Source organism: Rhinopithecus bieti, unplaced genomic scaffold (genome assembly GCF_001698545.2).
Source record: "Rhinopithecus bieti isolate Rb0 unplaced genomic scaffold, ASM169854v2 scaffold_12088, whole genome shotgun sequence".
Classification (NCBI taxonomy): domain Eukaryota; kingdom Metazoa; phylum Chordata; class Mammalia; order Primates; family Cercopithecidae; genus Rhinopithecus; species Rhinopithecus bieti.
This window is the reverse complement of record NW_016807975.1, coordinates 4,784,071-4,807,952: the sequence shown is the minus strand read 5'-3', so window position 1 is coordinate 4,807,952 and position 23,882 is coordinate 4,784,071. Positions and strand designations below refer to the sequence as shown.

At 35.5% G+C, this 23,882-nt stretch overlaps 1 protein-coding gene across 1 annotated transcript in view; it reads right to left on the bottom strand.

Moving 5' to 3' along the window:
- ERP44 (endoplasmic reticulum protein 44) overlaps nucleotides 1-23,882 on the bottom strand; it is a 123,478-nt gene that overhangs the window by 59,788 nt on the left and 39,808 nt on the right. Inside the window, exons 2-4 of the mRNA XM_017884332.1 lie at nucleotides 18,974-19,046; nucleotides 13,750-13,789; nucleotides 7,658-7,773 (exon numbers count right to left, since the gene is read on the bottom strand). Of these exons, the coding sequence (XP_017739821.1) occupies nucleotides 7,658-7,773; nucleotides 13,750-13,789; nucleotides 18,974-19,046 (229 nt within the window). The remainder of the gene's footprint in view (nucleotides 1-7,657; nucleotides 7,774-13,749; nucleotides 13,790-18,973; nucleotides 19,047-23,882) is intronic.

Below are 23,882 nucleotides of genomic sequence, written 5' to 3'. Positions count from 1 at the left end.
CTATGGTGAATTCAATTTAAACTACCTTATTCTGACTTTCAAATAGCATAGTTAAACTGATAAAAGCTGTATCGTCTTGGGTTCCAGTCTGGCTCTCTCCATTTACTGTGTAACCTTGGGAAATCACTTAGCCTCTCTGTATCTTTCAGCCTCTTCATCAGTAAAATGGTAACACAATCCAACTCTCTGAAAGGTCAGTGTTCCTTCCTACCTCAGAAACTTCATATTTACTGCTACTTCCATCTAAAACACTCTTCTTCCCCTACTTCACTTGAAAATTCCTACCCTTCCTTCACTTTTTATCATTTCCTCAAAAATGTCTTCCCTATCCCTGCAGACTAAGTTAGACTCATCATTTCGTAGCATTCAATACCTTCCCGTTAGAATAGATATCACAATATGTGATCGTGTATTGATCTCTCTTGCCTTTCTAGGTGTGTTTGGTTCATTGCTGTACTATAGAACCTTCCACATAGCATTACATAAGGTAGGCATACTTTTTTTGTTGTTAAATGAATGACTAATACTACTTAACTAGAGGAGTAATGAGTTGTGGTAAAGATAACTAAAATATCTGAAAGAACATGTCTAAATTCAAGTAAGCACTCAATAAGTAGCAGGGTTTTTTCCCAGGCAATGTGACTACAAACTTTTTACAGGAACTTTTCCAAGAAATCATACTATGACTTTGGATAAAAGGTCTCAGTGAAAAAGTGAGTCGGAAGCAAGGCAGACAGACTGAAGTACTCAAGGGCAGGACAGAGTAGGTTAACATAATACCAGACAAGTGAACGATATGAACAAGACATATGTGGGCATGATGATATCTTGATTCCGAGGCCATCTTCTGCCCTTGCTAGGAAGCTTCTTACAGATCTTCTGCCTAACAAAAACTAATTCTAAAGCAACAAATAGATACACTTGGTTGGAAAGAATACTGTAACAAAATACAGACCACAAGAAGTGAAGCTTTTTATCTGCAAAAAAACCTAATTGTCTAAGTAGAAAAATCCTATGGACTCTATTTATAAAACTTATTAGAACTAGTAAGTTTTAGTATACAGGGTCAATATAAGAAATCAATCTTATTTCTATAAACTAGCAACAAAACACTAAAATTAAAATTTAACAATCAATGCCATTTATAACAGCACCCCCAAATAAGAAATACTTACTGAGAGATCTCACAAAAGATGTCCAAAACATGAGAAAAAAATACCAGGCAAGCCCAAAATGAAGGACACTCTACAAAATTCTTAAAGAATACTACTCAAAACTGTCAAGGTTGTGAAAAATGAAGCCTGAGAAACAAACATAACCAGGAAGACATCATGCCTGAAAGTGATATCCTAGAAAAACAACAACAAAAAGACCTAAGTGGAAGAGGGATAAAATCCAAATAAAATCCATAGTTTAATTAATAGTAGTGTACCAATTTTAGTTTCTTAGGCTTTGACAAATGTGCCACAGTAATATAAGATATCGATGTTAGGGTAAAATACATAAGGCATACAAGGGCACTCTCTGTATTATTTTTGCAACTATAATCTATGCATAATCTACAATTATTCCAGAAATGAAGTTTATTCTTAAAATATCATTTACAATAGCATCAAAAAAATAAATAAATACTTAGGAATAAATCTGACAAAGCTATCCAAGACATGTAGGCTGAAAAACCACAAAACATTGCTGGAAGAAATTGAAAATGCCTAAATAAATGGAGAGATAACAATCTTCGTGGATTCAAAGACTCAGTATCATTAAAATAACAATTTTCCATAAATTGCCCTGAGGATTCAAAGTAACCCCAGTTAAAATCCCAGTAGCCTGGCCAGGCGCGGTGGCTCAAGCCTGTAATCCCAGCACTTTGGGAGGCCGAGGCGGGCAGATCACGAGGTCAGGAGATTGAGACCATCCTGGCTAACACGGTGAAACCCCATCTCTACTAAAAATACAAAAAATTAGCTGGGCTAATTTTGGGCACCTGTAGTCCCAGCTACTCGGGAGACTGAGGCAGGAGAATGGCTTGAACTCCGGAGGCGGAGCTTGCAGTGAGCGAAGATCACGCCACCGCACTCCAGCTTGGGCGACAGAGGAGACTCTGTCTCAAAAAAAAAAAAAAAAAAAAAAAAAACTCAGTAGCCTTTTGTCATTAAAAATTAACAAGCTGATTCTGAAAGTTAAATGGAAATCTAAATCAACCAGAACTGCCAAACAACTCTGGAAAAAAAAAGTACAAAGTTGAAAGTTTTACCTGACCAGACTTCAAGACTCTTTATAAGCTATAGTAATCTACAAAGTACTGGTATAAGCACAGACAAACAGATCAACAGTATAGAACAGAGAGAACAGAAATACACCCACACATACAGTGTCAGTTTATCTCAGCAAAGATGCTGAAAATCCACAGTGAAGAAAGGATAGTCTTTTCAACAAATAATGCCAGAACCATATGCAAAAAAAGAACTCCAATTCATACACTGTGCCACATGTAAAAATTAATTCCAAATGGATTACAGACATAAGTATAAACCTGCATACTACCACATTTATAAAAGAAAACATAGCAGAAAATCTTTGTGATCCTGTGTGAGGCAAATACTTCTTAGATACAACATCAAAAGTGTAATTCATTTTAAAAACTGATAGTAAGACTGCACCAACATTAAGAATATCTGCTCTTCAAAATACACTCTTCAAGTTGGAGGTCTCATACTTCTTGATTTCAAAACATACAAGACTACAGTAATCAAAAAGTGTGGAACTGGCATAAAAACAGACATACAGACCATGGTACAGACTACAGGGTCCAGAAATAACCCCTCAAATATATAGCAAAATGATTTTCGATGAGGATGCTAAGACCATTCAATGGGGAAAGAACAGTCTCTTCAATAAATCATGCTGGAAAACCTAGAAGTACACATGCAAAATAATAAAGCTGGGCCCCTACCTTGTTCCATACATAAAAATTAACTCAAAATAAATGAAAGACCTGAATATAAGACCTAACACTCTTCAACTCTCTAAACACTCTAAAACTCTTAGAAGAAAACACAGGAGAGTAAACCTTCATGACATTAGATTACAATTATTTCCTGGATATAACACCTAAAGCATAGTCAACCAATGTAAAAATTCATAAGATAGACTACATTACAATTAAAAATTTCTATGAATCAAAGGACACAATCAACAGAGTGAAAAGGCAACCTACAGAACAGGAGAATTTATTTGCAAATCATATATATGAGGGGTGAATATCCAGAATATACAAAGAACTCCTACAACTTAACATCAACAATAAAATCCCAAATAACCTGATTTTAAAATGGGCGAAGGAGTTGAAAAAATATTTCTCCAAGGAAGATATACAAATGACCAATAAACGTGAAAAAATAATGAACATCACTAATTATTAGGGAAATGCAAACCAACACCACAATGAGATACCATCTCACACCCATTATGGCTGCTATAAATAAACAAACAAAACAGAAAATAGAGTCCACATGGTCACACACACCATAGTCCCAGCTACTCAGGAGGCTGGATGGGAGGATCCCTTGAGTCCAGGAGTTCAAGACCAGCCTAAGCAACATAGTGAGACCTCGTCTCTATTAAAACAACAACAATAACAAAGAGAAAATAAGAAGTGCAGGTGAGCGTGTGGAGAAACTGCAACCCTTAGGTACTCCTAATGAAAATGTAAAATGATACAGCTGCTATGAGAGACTGTATGATGTTTCCTCAAAAATTAAAAACTACCATATGTTCTAGCAATTCCACTGCTGCATATATATCAAAAAAAAAAAGAAAAAAAATGGGTACTTTCTTTAAAGGTCTCAAAGAGATATTTGTACACTCATGTTCACAGCACCATTATTTACAACAGCCAATGGCAGAATCAACCCGTGTTCTCGATGGATGATAAACAAATCATGGTATATACATACCAAGAAATATTATTCAGCCTTAAAAAGCAGGGAAATTCTGATGCATGCTACAACATGAATGAGCCTTGCAGACATTATGCTAAGTGAAATATGCCAGTCACAAAAAAACAGACACTGTATGATTCCACTTATGTGGAGTACCCAGAGTAATCGCATTCATAGAAAAAGAAGGTAGAAAGGAAGTTGCTAGGGGCTGGGGAGAAGGGGCAATGGGAAGCTATTGTTTAACAGGTGTAGAGTTTCAGTTTTGCAAGATGAAGAACGGGAGACTGGTTGCACAACAATGTGAATACATTTAACAGTATTAAATTGTACAATTTAAAATGGTAAGATAGTAATTGTATGTGTATGTTACAATTTTTTTAAAAAAATACAAAGGTAGAATGGGAGAAAATATTTGCAAATTACACTTGAAAAAAGACTTGTACTCAAAATATATTAAAAACTCTCAAAACTGAGTAAGAGGGTAGGGCACAGTGGCTCATGCTTGTAATCCCAGCACTTTCAGAAGCCGAGGCATAACAATCACTTTAGCCCAGGAGTTTCAGACCAGCCTGGGCAACATAGGGAGACCTGTCTCTAAAAAAATTTTTTTAAATTAGCCGCGTGTGGTGGCACATGCTACTTGGGAGGCTGTGGTGGAAAGGTCACTGGGGTCTGGAAGGTTGAGGCTCCAGTGAGCCAAGATTGTGCCACTGCACTACAGACTGGGCGACACAGTGAGACCCTGTCGCAAATAAATAAATAAACAAATTTCAGTAAGAAAATAAACAATCTAATAAAAAATGTGTAATATTTGAACAGACACATCATCACAGATACATGAATGTCATATAAACATGTGAGAATATTCTCAGCATCATTAATTATTAGAAAAATACAAATTAAACCACAAGGAGATACCACTTTACACATATTGGAATATGTAAAATTAAATAGACTACTCCAAGTTTTGACAAGAATATGGAACAACTGGAACTCTCATGTACTATTAATGGATATATAAAATAGAACAAATACTTTGGAAAATAGTTTGGCAGTTTCTTAAAAAGTTTAACATGGACCTACCACATGACCTAGCATTTCACATCTAGGTATTTGCTCAGGAAAAATGAAAACATATGTATAAAGATTTATATCTGAATGTTCATAACAGCTTTATTTGTCATCTTTATTTGTATAAAGATTTATATCTGAATGCTCATAACAGCTTTATTTGTAATAGCCAGCAAGTCAAAACAACCCAAATGTCTGTCAGGAATTGAATAGATAAACAAATTGTGGTATACAGCCACACAATAGAACGCCACTAAATAATAAGAAATAATATATGCAACATGAAACAATCTCAAAATAAACATACTGAGTCCAAAAAAAAAAAAAACCAGACCAAAAAAAACCTCATACTGTATGATTCACTTATATAAAATTCTAGAAAATGCAAATTAATCTCCAGTGACGGAAAGCAGATGGTCCTTAAGGATAATGGAGGTGGGGGATAGAAGGGACAGACAGGGACCACAAAGGGGCACAAGGAAAATTTTGGGGAATGACAGCTATGCTCAACATCTTGATTGTAGTGATGGTTTCATGGATACACACATGTACCAAAACCTATAAAATTATAAAATTTAAACGTGTATAATGCATTATATGTCACTTATACCTCAATAAATCTCTTTTAAAAACTGCTTTAAGATTGAACAATTTATTTTTCGAAGCACTGATATGTATATGAGTATATAAATTAAAATTGTTCAAATGGTTAGGAAAAAAAAAATTCGACCACAGAATAATCTGCCTAAAAGGCATTTTTCTTTAGAACACAGAATTCTTAAGGTTCTTCCAGTTCAAAACCTCTACAATCTAATCGGCATGTAAGAGGTTAACAAAACTACAATTTGTCTTACAATCTCTAAAGAGACTGTGAAAAATGTAAATACATTAATCAATAAGGGTTTCATAACATCATTTCTTTAAAAGAATTACATAGAAGAGAAAAAATATTCAGAGAGATGCATAATACCTCATAATATGTATAATACCTCAGATAACTTGCTGGTGGACTGAAAAGCATCTGAACTGTGCTATTTGCTCCCATAAAAAGAAAGCTTACTAGCAATGATGTCAGATTTTCTTCAAAAGTTATCGGTTTAAAAGATGGAATAAATGATATTTATGGTTCAAGGATATAAGTATTAAATTTTCTTCCCAATGAATGTAAGCTTTAGAGCAAAATTTCCAATTTTATGGTTCAAATTCAGTAAAAGTAGGAACTCTTATCTGCACTGTAACATCTAATTAAATACATAAAGAATAGAAAGATTTGAAATGAGAACCCACACCAAAAACATCATGTTCTCTGTCAGCGAAAGGTCAGAGAAAAGATCTGGAAAGCAGTGTGAAAATGTAGCCCATGCCTGTATTGACAACCTTTTATTGCTCCCTTCATCCTATCTAGTTACGAATTTCAGCAGACAGAAATACTGGGTGGGGCTTAGAAGACTGTGAAATGATTTCCTGTTGGAAAATGCCTTGCTGCCTAGCACAAAGCTATATCAATAACTCCTCAAAATGTTGGAACAGAAAAGAGCAATTGAAGGCATTTGGTCAGAAAATCAGGATTCAAATTCCAGCTTGAGCAGACATTGAGCTACGTAACACTGATTAAGCCACTTCATATTCATTTCCTCATCAGTAAAATGAAAAGTTAGGTGTGTGTACACACACACTAATTTTAATCAGCAGGTTAAGTATAAAAAGTAGAAAACTTGAAGAATGGGAGACAGTTCTGTATTCACACCAACTTAACCAATAATGCAATAGCTTTTTGTGAGCAGTCTCTGTCTCCCAGAAACTGTCAGATGCTTGAGACAGAGATTAATAAGTGGTTTGGTCTCCTCTTAAAAGTGAGCATTAAAAAAAAGACAGAAAAAAAATTCCTGCCTTGATGAACAGACAATGCAGCTGATAAGACAACTAAGACAAACAGAACTACCAAATACAATGAGTTTAGTACGATGAGAGAGGAAAGTTCAAGTATAATGGGAGCACACAGGAGGAAACACCACTAGCAAGATCACCAGTTCAAGTTAGAGAAATCCATCATGTATACGAAAAACCATGGAGATTTCACAGAGAATGCTCCACCAGGACAAGCAAAACCAAGAGGTTGGATTTTAAGAGCTTAAACTAAGTTTCTTAATACTCTTAATAATTATAATCAGTTGCTACAGCTAATTAGACCTCAAAAATAGTCTAAACCAATCTTCACAGAATCTTTACAAAACAGAAACACACAAAATCTCAGACTATCTTATCTGAAATGACTATAAATAGTATTTTCACATGATTCTAAAATAAAAGAAATCCATTTTTTCTTCTAATACCATATTTCAATTATTTACTGATTTTGGTATTTGCTTTGGTAGAAAACACTGCTAATTTTGATCCCTATGCTTGACCTACTGTAATTTTTAAAATAACAACAAAAAAACCTTCACACAAGCAAAATGGAAAGTAGTGTTATAAGTACATAAAAATTAAATAGTAACAATTTAACCAAGGTCACTAGAACCTTTTCAGTTTGTTCTCCACTTAAAAGCAGAGCATTTAAAAAAAAGAAAAGAAAAACTATGCATGTCTGCCTGTGTTTGGGATGGGACAGTTTCTTCTAGACTTCCTATGGAGGTACTTACAGTGCTGATCACAATCAACTCTGGCAAACACTACTTGATTTTCATTTGGAAATTCTTCCTTAATGACGTCGGAAGCTTCCTCAAAAATTGGATGCAACATCTGACTGAAACGACACCTATATACGGAGAAGGATGCCAATTAGAAATGAAAAGTAGAAGTAATAAAATCTTATTTCAGTTATTGCCCGTTGACATTTGATTTAGGCACAATGAACAACTCTGCGAGATAATCACACACTTAATTTAATCATGGACCCTGGCGTTGTTCAATGGAGATGAAGACAATTTTGAATTCAAAGACTGTATACCAATTCTAAGAATGTATAACAGAATTTGGTTTTATTCATCTTAAGATAATTGCCAGTATTATGGAGCACACAGCTAAGGATCTTTTGCAGAGGTCATAAAACAAGTCTGAAATAAGCCCTCTAAGAAGTACTACTAGGATTTGCAACTACTGAGGCTTGAACATTTATGAAAGAAATTAGCTTTCTCTATTTTATTTAATTTTTTTTGAGACAGGATCTCATTCTGTTGCCCAGGTTGGAAGGCAGGGGCGCAATCTCAGCTCACTGCACCCTCCATCTCCAGGGCTCAAGCGATCCTCCCACCTCAAAATAGTAAAATTTTAGACTACTGTGTAAAACATTTTAACTGTATTGCAGATATTAGACTGCTCCACCTGGCTAGTTCTATCAAATCTCACAGGCAAGTTAGCATACCAAATAAATAAGTTATATTAAAAGAATATATAGTATATAATGAACTATTTCCCCTCAAAATTTACCCCTTGTTAAATGGGCTTTTACATCTGTAAATATACTAAATACAGTAAGTCTAGAAGCAAGTATCTTAAATTCCTAACCAAGACTTCCTGTCTGTATTTTCTTTATTCTTTTACTTTAAACACAAGGCACAAACCCCACAACGGTCTATAAACTTGTTACTTCTAACTGTCCCTTAATCAAGTCAAACATTTCACAAATACAGTCATGTGGTGTTTAACAACAGGTATACACTCTGAGAAATACACCATTAGGTGATTTCTTCATTGTGCAAACATCATAAAGTATACTTATACAAACCGAGACGGTATAGCCTAGCATGCACCTACACTATATGGTATACAGCCTCCTATTGCTCCTAGGCTACAAACCTGTACCACATGTTAATATACTAACTACTGTAAGCAACCGTAACACAACAGCACTTGTGTATCTAAACGTATCTAAACATAGAAAAGGTACAGTAAAAATACGGTATTATACATGGGACTTCTGTCATTGACCTAAACATCATTATGTCATGGATGACTATGTTCTAGGTCATTAAAGGGACCCAATAAGAAGGGGAAGAATCAGTATTAGTAACCAGCTGAGTTAGAATGGTCTTTCTCTTACAGAAGAAGTATTAAGGATATGTAAACAAACTACAGTTGCTACTCTTGCTTCCGGAGCCCTTTTCCACCAAATAATTTACTTAAATGATGTCAGTGAACAGTTTAATCCACATGTAATTAGGTCATACATATTAGCTTTGATACAATAAAAATATTGGAAAGCCTGTGAAAGGATGCAAACAATATACTTCCTCCCTATTTCTTCTTGTGTGTATATATATATATATCTCTTCTAGCCCACTCACCTGACTTCCTAAGGAGATGTCCTAGAATATACCAAGGAGACACATCTGTATCTTCAATCTCTTGCTTTCAAGTGGCTCTTTCCTCTTTTAGCATTCTTAAATCTCTCCCATCAGGGATAAGTGGGTGGGGTCTGTGGACATCATGGACCGTGTCTTATTTGACTATGTAGTCTAATAAGCATTCAATATATGTGTATTAAGTGAATAAATTGATAGAATGGAGGAACTGGAGTGGCTAGGACCCAAGGTTTGCGGGTTCTTACTATCTGTAGAAAATAAGGTAGCTGGAGGACAGGGGAGGCAGGGAGTCCCATTAATCAGGGGCTGATTAATGGTTTCTTGAAAAATTTAGATCTGACCTAGTGAAGAAAGAGCAGGCAAGACTCTTTATGGCTTAAGGGCAACGTAAAAAAACACATCAAGGGCTTCTTTTCTCTAGATTGTCCAGTTTGCCACCCAGTAAGTAAGTAAGCATGGTTCATGTTTAAAATAGGACCTGTCTTAATACAGGTTGAATGTCCCTAATCCGAAAATTCAAAATGCTTCAAAATCTAAAACTGTTTGAGCACTGACAAGATGCTCAAAGGAAATGCTCATTAAAGCATTTTGTATTTCATATTTTTGGGGTTAGTGATGTTGAACCAGTAAGTATAATGCAAATATTCCCAAATCTGAAAAAATCCAAAATCTGAAACACTTCTGGTCCCAAGTATTTCAGATAAGGGATACTCAACCTGTATCAAAAGATGAAAAGGGAAAATGAAATAAAATGTTACGTTTATAAAAGGAACATCACAAAAGCAATGGATCTATTCAAAGGGCCGAACGGTCATCTAAACCTAATCTCCAATCTAGTACTTAAATCAATCCTTAACAAATCTAACAAATAGATAAGTCTTTGCAGAGACATTTTGAGGGCAATTACTAATATGATCTAGTTAGAGAAAGAAATAAGCTTTGCAGTCAGGCATACCTGAATTTAAATCCCAGTTCCACCACTTACTAGCCATATGACCTTTCTGAGCCTCAATTCCTCAACCTAAAAGGAAATTATAATACCTACCTGCAGAGTAGTTCTGAGCATTTAAAGAACCTATGTAAAGAGTCTGGATGGGAATGGTTAATGGGTACAAAAATATAGTTAGAATGAATAAGATCTAGTAGGATGACTACAGTGAGCAGAAATGTATTGTATATTTTTAAATAACTAAAAGAGTAAAACTGGAATGTTTGTAACATAAATGATGAATCCTTGAAGTGATGAATACTCCATTTACCCTGATGTGTGTTTTTTTTGTTTTTGTTTTGAGACAGAGTCTCACTCTGTCACTCAGGCTGGAGTGCAACAGCGTGATCTCAGCTCACTGCAACCTCCGCCTCCTGGGTTCAAGCAATCCTCCTGCCTCACCCTCCCAAGTAGCTGGGATTACAGGTGCCCGCCACATCCGGCTTTTTGTATTTTTAGTAAAGACGGGGTGTTTCACCATGTTCGTCGGGCTAGTCTTGAACTCCTCAGGTGTTCCGCCCGCCTCGGCCTTCCCAAGTGCTGGGATTACAGGTGTGAGCCACCGCACCCGGCCATGTGATTATCATACTTTGTACATCTCTATCAAAATATCTCATGTACCTCATAAATATATATACCTACTATGTACCCATAAATATTAGGTAATCTGTTTTAAATAGTCTGGCACAAAACAGCATTATTAACCACCTACTACAGTATTACTCGAGGAGCTGCAGTATTTTTAAGCACCTCTATTACAGAATTATTAAACTGTGCCACATCCATAACTTCCAGAAGGAACTCAGAGTCTAGACTTTGAGCCACATAGTATTAAGTCTATGTCCTACAGCCAATTACCCAAGCTTTTTCAGCTGTATAAAAGAGTATTAATTCATTAACAACTTAAGGTATTCTTGAGGTAATGTTTTCCCAAATAACTTAGTCCACGTTTCCAATTCAGTTTTTTTTTTTTTTTCCAAAAGATCCCAGTAGCATGTTCTATTACTCTTTCTTGCAACATACAAAATCTCTCTGTCAGGAGAAAGTCGCTCTAGTTTTTCTTCAGACATCATCTAGTTGGGTAACCTTGGGAAAGTACTTCACTCCCCCTGGATTTCAGTTTTCTTATTTTAAAATGGATTGGACTACATAATGTTCTGCCAAATTTTGTGGCTATTAATACATCTTGACAACCCTAATTTACCTTGAAAAATGCTACCTTTGTTACATATTTTATAAATAGCATTTTCTCTGTGTATCTTCAACTTTTTTAAACTGAAGTTTTTTAAATAATCATACCATATATACATTCATTTAGTAGACATTATGTACTTATCAGCCACATATTAAGCAAAGTGCTTGTGGATTAAAGTTGAAAATAAAACTAGGGTATGTATTTTCACAGAGCAAACAATGTAGTAGGGAGTCACCAACTAGATTACAGCCTACAAGTGTTATGACTGGGTAAGTATGGGTGTTATGGGAAATAACAGAAGGGCTCCTAATCAGAGTCAAGAGTAGGGGGAGGTGTATTGATCCAGGAGGATAACCTGGAGAAAGTGGCAACTAATCTAAGACTTGAAAGATTAGAAGTTAACTAAGTAAAGAAATGGGTAACAGAAGAATGATCCATCCAGGCAGGGGAAATATCATACCTAACAGGCCAGTGATGAAATACAGAATTTTACAGGAATTGAAAGAAGCTTAGTTTAACTGGAGCAGAATGTGGAAGTGGAGAGAGGCCAGACATAACAGCTACAGAGGGAATAAGGGACCAGTTCATAAGGGCCCGTCTGGGTCAAAGTAAAGGATTTAAACTTTAACCCAAAGGTAATGGAAACATTTTAAGGGTTTTAAGAAGGGGTATAAACTAATCTTATTTACACTGTAAGAAAGAGAACTCTGGCTTACATTGTAGAGAACATAATGGAGATACGTAAGCCTAGAGGCACAGAAAAGAAATGAGGAGACTGTAGCATGAATTCTAAGTAAATGACAGGACTGTGACCTGGAGTATGGTAGTCACAGCTAGTAGGTAGTAAGCCTTAAAGGGTCAGATAAGATACAGAGTGTCCAGTGATAAAGATTATGCCAGTGTTTCAGACTCTTTCCAGCTAAATCTCCCTTGTGTTTCAGAATCTTTCTAGCTAAATCTCCCTTCTTCCTGTCTCCATGCCATATTCTGTAACATCTACTATACACCATGTTGTTCTAGATGCTGGGAATACTGAGTATGCCATTATCTCTGCCCTCAAAGTTTGTTTGCTAGGGCACAAACAAATAAGAAAAGACAAAACATTTAGTAAGAAAAAGAAAGTGGTACATAGAGTACTATATAAACACAAAAGACAGGCTCTGATTCAGCCAGGGGAAGGAGTAAAGGTATCGTAGAAGAGGCAGCAGATTGTATAAATTTTAAAATGTCAACATTATTTTTCCTTCTAAACTTGCCATACCCAAATCATGACTTACAAACACTACCCTCGGCCGGGCGCGGTGGCTCAAGCCTGTAATCCCAGCACTTTGGGAGGCCGAGATGGGTGGATCACGAGGTCAGGAGATCGAGACCATCCTGGCTAACACCGTGAAACCCCGTCTCTACTAAAAAATACAAAAAACTAGCCGGGCGAGGTGGAGGGCGCCTGTAGTCCCAGCTACTAGGGAGGCTGAGGCAGGAGAATGGCGTAAACCCGGGAGGCGGAGCTTGCAGTGAGCTGAGATCCGGCCACTGCACTCCAGCCTGGGCGATAGAGCGAGACTCCATCTAAAAAAAAAAATACAGAATTGCAATATATGTTCCCTTTGAGTGGGGGGTGGAGAGAGTCATATTTAAGTTATGTGTTACCTGTTTTAAGATATGAAATAACAGAATCTGCTCTATTTCTTTCTTAAAACAGAAATCCTTACCAAATTAAACTACCTCCTTTGTGGATGAAACTTAATTGACTTTATGTATGGAATACTGTCTTGAAATAGTAAAAGCCTTCCCTTACCCTTTCTAGCAAAGAAAATTAACCTTTAGCAAGTAAAACAAACCCAAACCCAAACAAGATTACTTACCAGTCAGCATAAAATTTACTAAAGCAACATCAGCATTGTCTGAAATTGAAAGACAAAACCAAATAAACTAAGTTATTTGTAATAATTTTTACATAATTAAAGATACAGTTTCATTACGATCTTTGTCCAATATAAGGGTCCACTTAAAAAAACACAGTAACTTTTATCTCTCACTCAGAAACCTAGAGTCATGCACAGCTTATAGAATTTATGGGAAACTTTGTCTCTTTTCTCTGTATGCTTTATAAGTTCACTGCATCTTTTATTTTATGGAGACTGGGTCTCACTCTATTGCCCAGGCTGGAGTGCAGTGGCATGATCAAAACCCAGTGCAGCCTCAAACTCCTGGGTTGACATGATCCNCCCAAACAAGATTACTTACCAGTCAGCATAAAAATTTACTAAAGCAACATCAGCATTGTCTGAAATTGAAAGACAAAACCAAATAAACTAAGTTATTTGTAATAATTTTACATAATTAAAGATACAGTTTCATTACGATCTTTGTCCAATATAAGGGTCCACTTAAAAAAACACAGTAACTTTTATCTCTCACTCAGAAACCTAGAGTCATGCACAGCTTATAGAATTTATGGGAAACTTTGTCTCTTTTCTCTGTATGCTTTATAAGTTCACTGCATCTTTTATTTTATGGAGACTGGGTCTCACTCTATTGCCCAGGCTGGAGTGCAGTGGCATGATCAAAACCCAGTGCAGCCTCAAACTCCTGGGTTGACATGATCCTCCCACCTCACCCTCCCAAGTAGCTAGGACTACAGGCAAACACCACCACACCTGGCTAACTTTTTTTTTTTTTTGAGACGGAGTCTCATTCTGTTGCCCAGGCTGGAGTGCGGTGGTGTGATCTCGGCTCACTGCAATCTCTGCCTCCCGGGTTCACACCATTCTCCTGCCTCAGCCTCCCAAGTAGCTGGGACTACAAGCGCCTGTCACCACGCCTGGCTAATTTTTTTTGTATTCTTAGTAGAGACGGGGTTTCACCATGTTAGCCAGGATGGTCTCGATCTCCTGACCTTGTGATCCGCCCACCTCGGCCTCACCTGGCTAATTTTCGAATTTTTTTGTAGAGACAGGATCTGGTTATATTGCCCAGGCTGTCTTGAACTCCTGGCCTCAAGCAACCTCCCACCTTAACCTTCCAAAGTGCAGGGATTACAGGCATGAGACATCATACCGGGCTCCGTTCATTGCATCTTAAATGAATTTAAAGCAAATGGGAAATTAAGCCCAGATAAGGCAAGTAAGCTACTATCGTAAAAAGTAAAGTGGAATGATCTGTATTTTATTTTTTGATCTTCCATATTCACAACTGAGAATTAGTTCTGCAAATAAAATCCCACATCACAGAAAAGACCTGTATAACTAAGTTATTTCTAAACCTCACATATCCCACCTAGTTGCAACAAGTAATCTACAACTAACAGTGTTGCATAAGATGCCAATTTTTTGGTTCCTATCCATTTAACAGTTATTCCCTCCTACAAAGAGAACAGCATCATTTGCATATCAGGATGTAAAGACATGAGAAAGATGTAGCGCTTTTGCCTAACCCTAATTCAGAGAAACTTAAACTCCTCAAGCACTCATGAAAAAAAACAAAGATATTCTAGAATTTGAAAGATGACAGAAGTGAGAATGATATGTGAGTTTCAATTCCTTTCTTCCCTTTTACCGTCAAGTTACTTTTATATACTTGCTTATTTGCTCTAAAGCAGTGATTCACAAACTGTGGTTCCTGGACCAGAAACACCAACATCACCTGGAAACTCACAGAAATGCAAATCCTTAGGTAGGGGTCTAGCAGTTTCCTAGCAGTATAGATATTAAAAGTGTTCCAGGTGATTCTGATACGTGCTAAAGTTTATGGAACCACTCCTCTAAAGAGACTCCATAAGACAGGAATAGACTTTTAGCATTTAAAGTTCCAGGAACATAATATATTACACTCAATGAACGTTGTAACTCCTTTTGCCTCTATTACATGCGTAAGATGGAGGGTTAAAAAAAGAAATTATTTATGCACACTGTACATTTTCTTAAAGCTCCTAAGTTATTATTTTCTATCAACCACATCTTCACCTTTCCTTTACTATTTTAAAAAACAAGAAATGGTTTCTCTCAAGTTAATTATATCCATAACCACATTGTCAGCAAACAAACCATTCAGCAAAAAACTTATCAGGCCAAGTGTGGTGGCTCATGACTGTAATCTCAGCACTTTGGGAGGTCAAGATGAGAGGACTGCTTGAGGCCAGGAGTTCGAGAACAGCCTGGGCAACATAGCGAGACCATGTCTCTACAAGAAAATTTAAAATTAGCTAGGTGCAGTGGAGCATACCTGTAATCCTAGTTAACTTGGAAGGTTGAGGAAAGAGGACTGCTTGAGCCCAGGAGGTCAAGGCTGAAGAGAGCTATAATATTATCATGCCACTGCACTCCAGTCTGGGTGACAAAGCAAGACCCTTTCTCTAAAACAAAAAATAAAATAGTACTGAACTTAACTGGATCAATAACAATAAAAGAGATCAGAGTAGGCAATCTAATTAAAGGGAAAAAAGGAAAAAAAGTCTACACTGTGTCCCAAGGTCATTAACATTTAGTACTGTACAGTGAGAACTATTGGTCTCTAAGTAGGATTATCAAAACATTTCATGAATTGTTAAGAATGGTATCTACATCAAGTCAAAGAAATAAAAAAGACGAAAAGTAACCAAAAGTGCTTTGATAATTCAGAAAGTCATGGAATTAATCAGAATGCCAGCTCTTGATCTGTGCTAGCTGAGATTTTATTGTGTGTGTGTGTTTTAGAAAGAGAGTTTTAAACTAACTCTCTATAGAGAAGAGTACACTTAAAAAATATTGAGGTACTTACTTAAAATTTCATCTATATTCTCTGTATCAAGACTTGTTATTTCAGTTGTTACAGGAGTAAAACCCAAGTTACCTGAAAATTTAAAAAATGAGAAATTAATAAATGTGTCCACAAAAGGCAAATACATAAAAGCGGAAAGTCTAAAATAAAGTTGATTCCACTTGTTCCTTAGAAAATTATATATCAACTGAACTGAATCTTTATTATCTAGTCTAATCTTTCACTAGATAAATGAAATAGGAGAAATACTAGCTTCTCAAACCTAGAATTGATCAAATAAAACTTTCTATACTTGCAAATATACAAAATAGCTTCTAAGGAATTAGGAAAACTGAGAATATACATATCTTTTCAAATTAATACTTTCAAGAACTTTATAGTGCCACAAGAAAAAATGTATGAGATTATCAGTGTTTCAAGTATAAATACAAAACCAAAGCTAAGTCTGCTGATTCTATCCTGCCATGTTTCTAAGACAGAAGAAAATAATGAAGAATGCAAGAAAGACTTTTGCAAGTTGTAAACCAAAAGCCCTTCCTGTATAATTTTCACTTATTGGTGATAACAATGTGTTACATGAGAGGCTATTAAAAGAAAATAAGAATGTTTTGCATTTCAATGAACCTGAAATCCAAAATTCAAGTTTATCAAAGAAAATCTTAGCCTACCATCTGCAAAACAAAGAAAATATAAAATTTTAAACTAAACTAGCAAATGTTTACTTATTTTAAAAGTAAAATTTAGTGTATTTTATTTTAGTTTCCAACTTTAATCACTTGGTGTTTGCTGCCTGGAGAGTTTTTTGTTTGAAATAGAGTTTGTGTATGGAAATCGACTTACTAAATCATTGCTTTTACTGAATGACAACTAACGTCAGGCTCTCATCAAAGTGCTGAAGATTATTCCTTTGCCCACCCATTTCCTGAATACTTCAGCACTTACAACAGACTTAAAACTTTTATAATTCACCAACAATTCAATCTAAATGCTATAAAGAGATACAATGATGCTAGTATATAAATAAGTCCAGCTAAATTTTAAAATATTTCTGGGCTGGGTGCAGTGGCTCATGCCTGTAATCCCAGAACTTTGTAAGGCCAAGGCGGGCAGATCACGAGGTCAAGAGATTGGGACCATCCTGGCCAACATGGTGAAACCATATATATATGTATATTATATNAAAAGACCTGTATAACTAAGTTATTTCTAAACCTCACATATCCCACCTAGTTGCAACAAGTAATCTACAACTAACAGTGTTGCATAAGATGCCAATTTTTTGGTTCCTATCCATTTAACAGTTATTCCCTCCTACAAAGAGAACAGCATCATTTGCATATCAGGATGTAAAGACATGAGAAAGATGTAGCGCTTTTTGCCTAACCCTAATTCAGAGAAACTTAAACTCCTCAAGCACTCATGAAAAAAAACAAAGATATTCTAGAATTTGAAAGATGACAGAAGTGAGAATGATATGTGAGTTTCAATTCCTTTCTTCCCTTTTTACCGTCAAGTTACTTTTTATATACTTGCTTATTTGCTCTAAAGCAGTGATTCACAAACTGTGGTTCCTGGACCAGAAACACCAACATCACCTGGAAACTCACAGAAATGCAAATCCTTAGGTAGGGGTCTAGCAGTTTCCTAGCAGTATAGATATTAAAAAGTGTTCCAGGTGATTCTGATACGTGCTAAAGTTTATGGAACCACTCCTCTAAAGAGACTCCATAAGACAGGAATAGACTTTTAGCATTTAAAGTTCCAGGAACATAATATATTACACTCAATGAACGTTGTAACTCCTTTTGCCTCTATTACATGCGTAAGATGGAGGGTTAAAAAAAGAAATTATTTATGCACACTGTACATTTTCTTAAAGCTCCTAAGTTATTATTTTCTATCAACCACATCTTCACCTTTCCTTTACTATTTTTAAAAAACAAGAAATGGTTTCTCTCAAGTTAATTATATCCATAACCACATTGTCAGCAAACAAACCATTCAGCAAAAAACTTATCAGGCCAAGTGTGGTGGCTCATGACTGTAATCTCAGCACTTTGGGAGGTCAAGATGAGAGGACTGCTTGAGGCCAGGAGTTCGAGAACAGCCTGGGCAACATAGCGAGACCATGTCTCTACAAGAAAAATTTAAAATTAGCTAGGTGCAGTGGAGCATACCTGTAATCCTAGTTAACTTGGAAGGTTGAGGAAAGAGGACTGCTTGAGCCCAGGAGGTCAAGGCTGAAGAGAGCTATAATATTATCATGCCACTGCACTCCAGTCTGGGTGACAAAGCAAGACCCTTTCTCTAAAACAAAAAATAAAAATAGTACTGAACTTAACTGGATCAATAACAATAAAAGAGATCAGAGTAGGCAATCTAATTAAAGGGAAAAAAGGAAAAAAAGTCTACACTGTGTCCCAAGGTCATTAACATTTAGTACTGTACAGTGAGAACTATTGGTCTCTAAGTAGGATTATCAAAACATTTCATGAATTGTTAAGAATGGTATCTACATCAAGTCAAAGAAATAAAAAAGACGAAAAGTAACCAAAAGTGCTTTGATAATTCAGAAAGTCATGGAATTAATCAGAATGCCAGCTCTTGATCTGTGCTAGCTGAGATTTTATTGTGTGTGTGTGTTTTTAGAAAGAGAGTTTTAAACTAACTCTCTATAGAGAAGAGTACACTTAAAAAATATTGAGGTACTTACTTAAAATTTCATCTATATTCTCTGTATCAAGACTTGTTATTTCAGTTGTTACAGGAGTAAAAACCCAAGTTACCTGAAAATTTAAAAAATGAGAAATTAATAAATGTGTCCACAAAAGGCAAATACATAAAAGCGGAAAGTCTAAAAATAAAGTTGATTCCACTTGTTCCTTAGAAAATTATATATCAACTGAACTGAATCTTTATTATCTAGTCTAATCTTTCACTAGATAAATGAAATAGGAGAAATACTAGCTTCTCAAACCTAGAATTGATCAAATAAAACTTTCTATACTTGCAAATATACAAAATAGCTTCTAAGGAATTAGGAAAACTGAGAATATACATATCTTTTCAAATTAATACTTTCAAGAACTTTATAGTGCCACAAGAAAAAATGTATGAGATTATCAGTGTTTCAAGTATAAATACAAAAACCAAAGCTAAGTCTGCTGATTCTATCCTGCCATGTTTCTAAGACAGAAGAAAATAATGAAGAATGCAAGAAAGACTTTTGCAAGTTGTAAACCAAAAGCCCTTCCTGTATAATTTTCACTTATTGGTGATAACAATGTGTTACATGAGAGGCTATTAAAAAGAAAATAAGAATGTTTTTGCATTTCAATGAACCTGAAATCCAAAATTCAAGTTTATCAAAGAAAATCTTAGCCTACCATCTGCAAAACAAAGAAAATATAAAATTTTAAACTAAACTAGCAAATGTTTACTTATTTTAAAAAGTAAAATTTAGTGTATTTTATTTTTAGTTTCCAACTTTAATCACTTGGTGTTTGCTGCCTGGAGAGTTTTTTGTTTGAAATAGAGTTTGTGTATGGAAATCGACTTACTAAATCATTGCTTTTTACTGAATGACAACTAACGTCAGGCTCTCATCAAAGTGCTGAAGATTATTCCTTTGCCCACCCATTTCCTGAATACTTCAGCACTTACAACAGACTTAAAACTTTTATAATTCACCAACAATTCAATCTAAATGCTATAAAGAGATACAATGATGCTAGTATATAAATAAGTCCAGCTAAATTTTAAAAATATTTCTGGGCTGGGTGCAGTGGCTCATGCCTGTAATCCCAGAACTTTGTAAGGCCAAGGCGGGCAGATCACGAGGTCAAGAGATTGGGACCATCCTGGCCAACATGGTGAAACCATATATATATGTATATTATATATAAATTATTATATACTATAATTATATATTATATGTAATAGAATTATATAATGTATTATATATAATTATATATTATATATATATTTCTATAGACTTATTCTTTTCTTAGGAAAGGCCTAAGGATAACAGTAAGTCTTATTTTTAAATTACTGTAACGGTGTAGCCAATAACTATCACGTCTGTTAGCAACCAATAAATTATACTCTCCTAAAAGTAGGCTAAATAATTGCAAATCTCTAAATATTTGACTTATAAAACTAATTTCATTATTTTCAGTGCCTCAAACATTAACTGTAAAGATCAGACTTCCCTCACTAGTCATTAGTTACTACTGATGGGGTTTAGGACACATTACTCCAAAATACAGCATGTTGGCATTTGAGGAAACAGCAGAAGCAAAAAGGTCTCCCTGACCTTCTCCTGCCCTTCTCCCCTAAAACAGGTCATAAAATAATTCTCTGACATTTCTCTAAAGTAGGTCTTAAGACTCCCCCTAAAAGACATATCCTCTAGACCCTGAGAAAAGGAATATCCCAATCTCTGAGGACACAGAGATGCCAAGAAGAATCTGAACTAACAGTTCCCTCAGTTTATTACTATTAGATCATACCCACTTTGTCCAGTCGTATGTCTGTACAACTGTTCACTCTTCATCAACCTATGAATTTTTAAAGTTTTTCCCACTTCTTTGGGTTATAATTTCTGAAGGCTCCCATGTCATGTAAAACTTATATTAAATAAATTTGTATGCTTTTCTCTTGTTAGTCTACCTTTTATTATAGGAGTCTCATATATGACCTAGAGATGGGTAAGAAATCTTTTCTACTCTACATTATCAATGTCTTCATAACAGATCCTGCCTTCATAAGTATCTGACCACTTCTACATAACTGTGGATCCCAATAATATTGGTAACAGCAAGATTTTACACTTGTGTGCTAAAGAAAAACTCAAGAAGGCAGAAAATATTATCATAGAAAATGAAGTTGGCATTATCAAAGTCAAGTCATTAAATAATTCAATAATATTTACAGTGTCTACTAGGTACTGAGGGCACAAATGCATACAGCATGGTGTGTGTTGCCTCAAATCTGGGTAAGTGGGATATCCATTGCTCAAACATCTATCATTTCTTTGAGTTGGGCTCCAAATCTACTCTTTTGGTTATTCCGAAATATTTTTGAAGAGTTAATTATCGTCTATCAAAATATGTAGAGAGAATGAATATATGTTTAAAATCTAAAGTTAATAGTTTTTTACTAGCTGGGCACAGTGGCTCATGCCTATAATCCCAGCACTTCGGGAGGCCAAGGCAGGAGGACCCCTTGAGGCCAGAAGTTCAAGACCAGCCTAGGCAACATAGCAAGACCCCGTCTCTACAAAAAAACTTAAAAAATTAGCCAGGCATGGTGGCACATGCCTGTATTCTTAGCTACTGGGGAGGCTGAGGCCACTGGATCACTTGAACCCAGGAGTTTGAGTTTGCAGTGAGCTATGATTGTGCCACTGCACTCCAGCCTGGATGACAGAACAGGACCCTGTCTCACAAAAAAAAAAAAAGAGAAAGAGAGAGAGAGACAGGGAAATTGCATTTTATCTTGAAACACTTACATGGGAAAAACATTTACATGCTAAGTAATGGCAAAAATGAGGCAATTATCAATTTGGCTATATTAAATAGATAACTATTACTTTAAACACACTGTGCTAATAAATATGCAAATGGTAAGATTGGTATTTTGCTAACAGTTCTGTTTGTTAAGAGGGCCCAAAGCAAGAAAACTCTCTGACCCAGTAATCTCTGCTCCCTGTAGGGTGTAAAGGAGGCATTTTCCTGTTAGCTTATCATTAACATTTCTATTAATATGCAGTATGAAGGGAAAGACGTGTTGTTTATTTGAACTATTAGTAAGCTCCACTAGTCTGACAAATTGTTTCTTTTCATGTCAGCCCTGGGCAGCAACAAGATTCCCCCAGGAAAACATCTTCATGTGTCAAATGCTATAGTGCTTAAGTAAAATAAAGTATGACTCCAGACCATAAAGCTTTTGATAGGGATCATTAATATTTTTTTCAATTTAGACTTGAATAAAACTTCTAAATTTATGTTAAAACAAAATATATGGAAATTTTCATAGATCTCAATAGTTATGAAGAATATAGTCTCTAATGATGAAATATTTAGACAACATATACAAATATACAGATATGAACTTAGGAAGTATTTTACAACTTGGTCATTCCCTCCAGTTTATTAGCTCATTTTCTTGCCAAGAAAGCAGAGCAGAGTGGCATCTTTAATCATCTCCCATAATTCATTAGATAAGTCCTCCATGCATTTACTATACCAACTACTACATTTCAGCCTAGTGACGGGATCTTATATAAAAAGGCATATGAGTAAAATGGCAAATACTATACCCAAATTCACTTAAAAGACTAATAAAATTGAAAGGCTAGCTTTCAATACCAGGAGCTTCTTCAGCAAGGAAAGAATATTTTCTTCCGTTAGATGGTTATTAAAAATTTGGATCCCTCCCCACTCTGAAAACCGAGAGCACTTTCTATAGGGTGTTAACATATTATTCCATCTTAAAGAAACAAATTAATTCCATCCTTAAATCAGTTATTTGTGCTGGTGTCTTACTTCCTCTAACAGACTGGGAGTACCTTGAAAGTAGAGACCACTTTATTCAATTTTGTATCCCACAGATCACTGTACCCTGTTTGTACACAAGAAACATTCAAATATGAACTAAATGAATGACTAGATGGATGAATAGGTAGATGATGCTAACACACTAAGAATTTAGAGAGACGATATTGGATATGAGAAGTAGGAGGAAAAGGTCCCGAAATATAAATTGAGAACAAACATTTTAACATGTTTGAGGAAAACGAGATCATCAAATAAAAATAAAGTCTATACTATAATTTGGTTTTAAATATATAATAGCAAAAAGCACACCACTTGGTGATGAGTCACAGACTTAGAAGGAATCTCACAAAGGATCTTCCCACCTATTGCAGAAACCCCTCTTCATCACTACTTAACAGTTGCCATAAACCTCTAGTAATTTCTTCTGGTTCCTCCAGCTGTTCTTTGGTATGATTTCCAGACACTTCAGCACATACAGTCACACTGCATAACAATGTTTTGATTAATGAGAGGCTACATATATGACAGTGGTCCCATAAGATTATAATGAGGCTGAAAAATTCCTGGAGCCTCTTGATGTCTTGATAATCCTGACCCTGTGTAGGTCTAGGCTAATGTGTGTGTTTTTGTCTTGGTTTTCAACAAAAAAGCTAAAAAGAAAAAAAATTTTAATAAAAAAAGCAAATAAAATGAGGTTATAAAGAAAGATGCTTTTGTACAGCTATGTAATGTGCTGGTATTTTAACCTCCATATTATTATAAAAGAGTCAGAAGTTAAAATTAAAACATATAGTTAAAAGTTACAGTAAGCTAAAGTTAATTTGGTATTAAAGAAAAAAGATATTTTAAAATAAGTTTAGTATTACCTAAGTCTGCTGTGTTTATAAAGGCTACAGTAATGTACAGTAATAACCTAGGCCTTCTCATTCACTCATCACTCACTGACTCACCCACAGCAACTTCCAGTCCTGCAAGTTTCATTCATGTTAAGTGCCCTATATATGTATATAACTTTTTTATCTTTTATACTATATTTTTACTGTGCCTTTTCTACATTTAGAT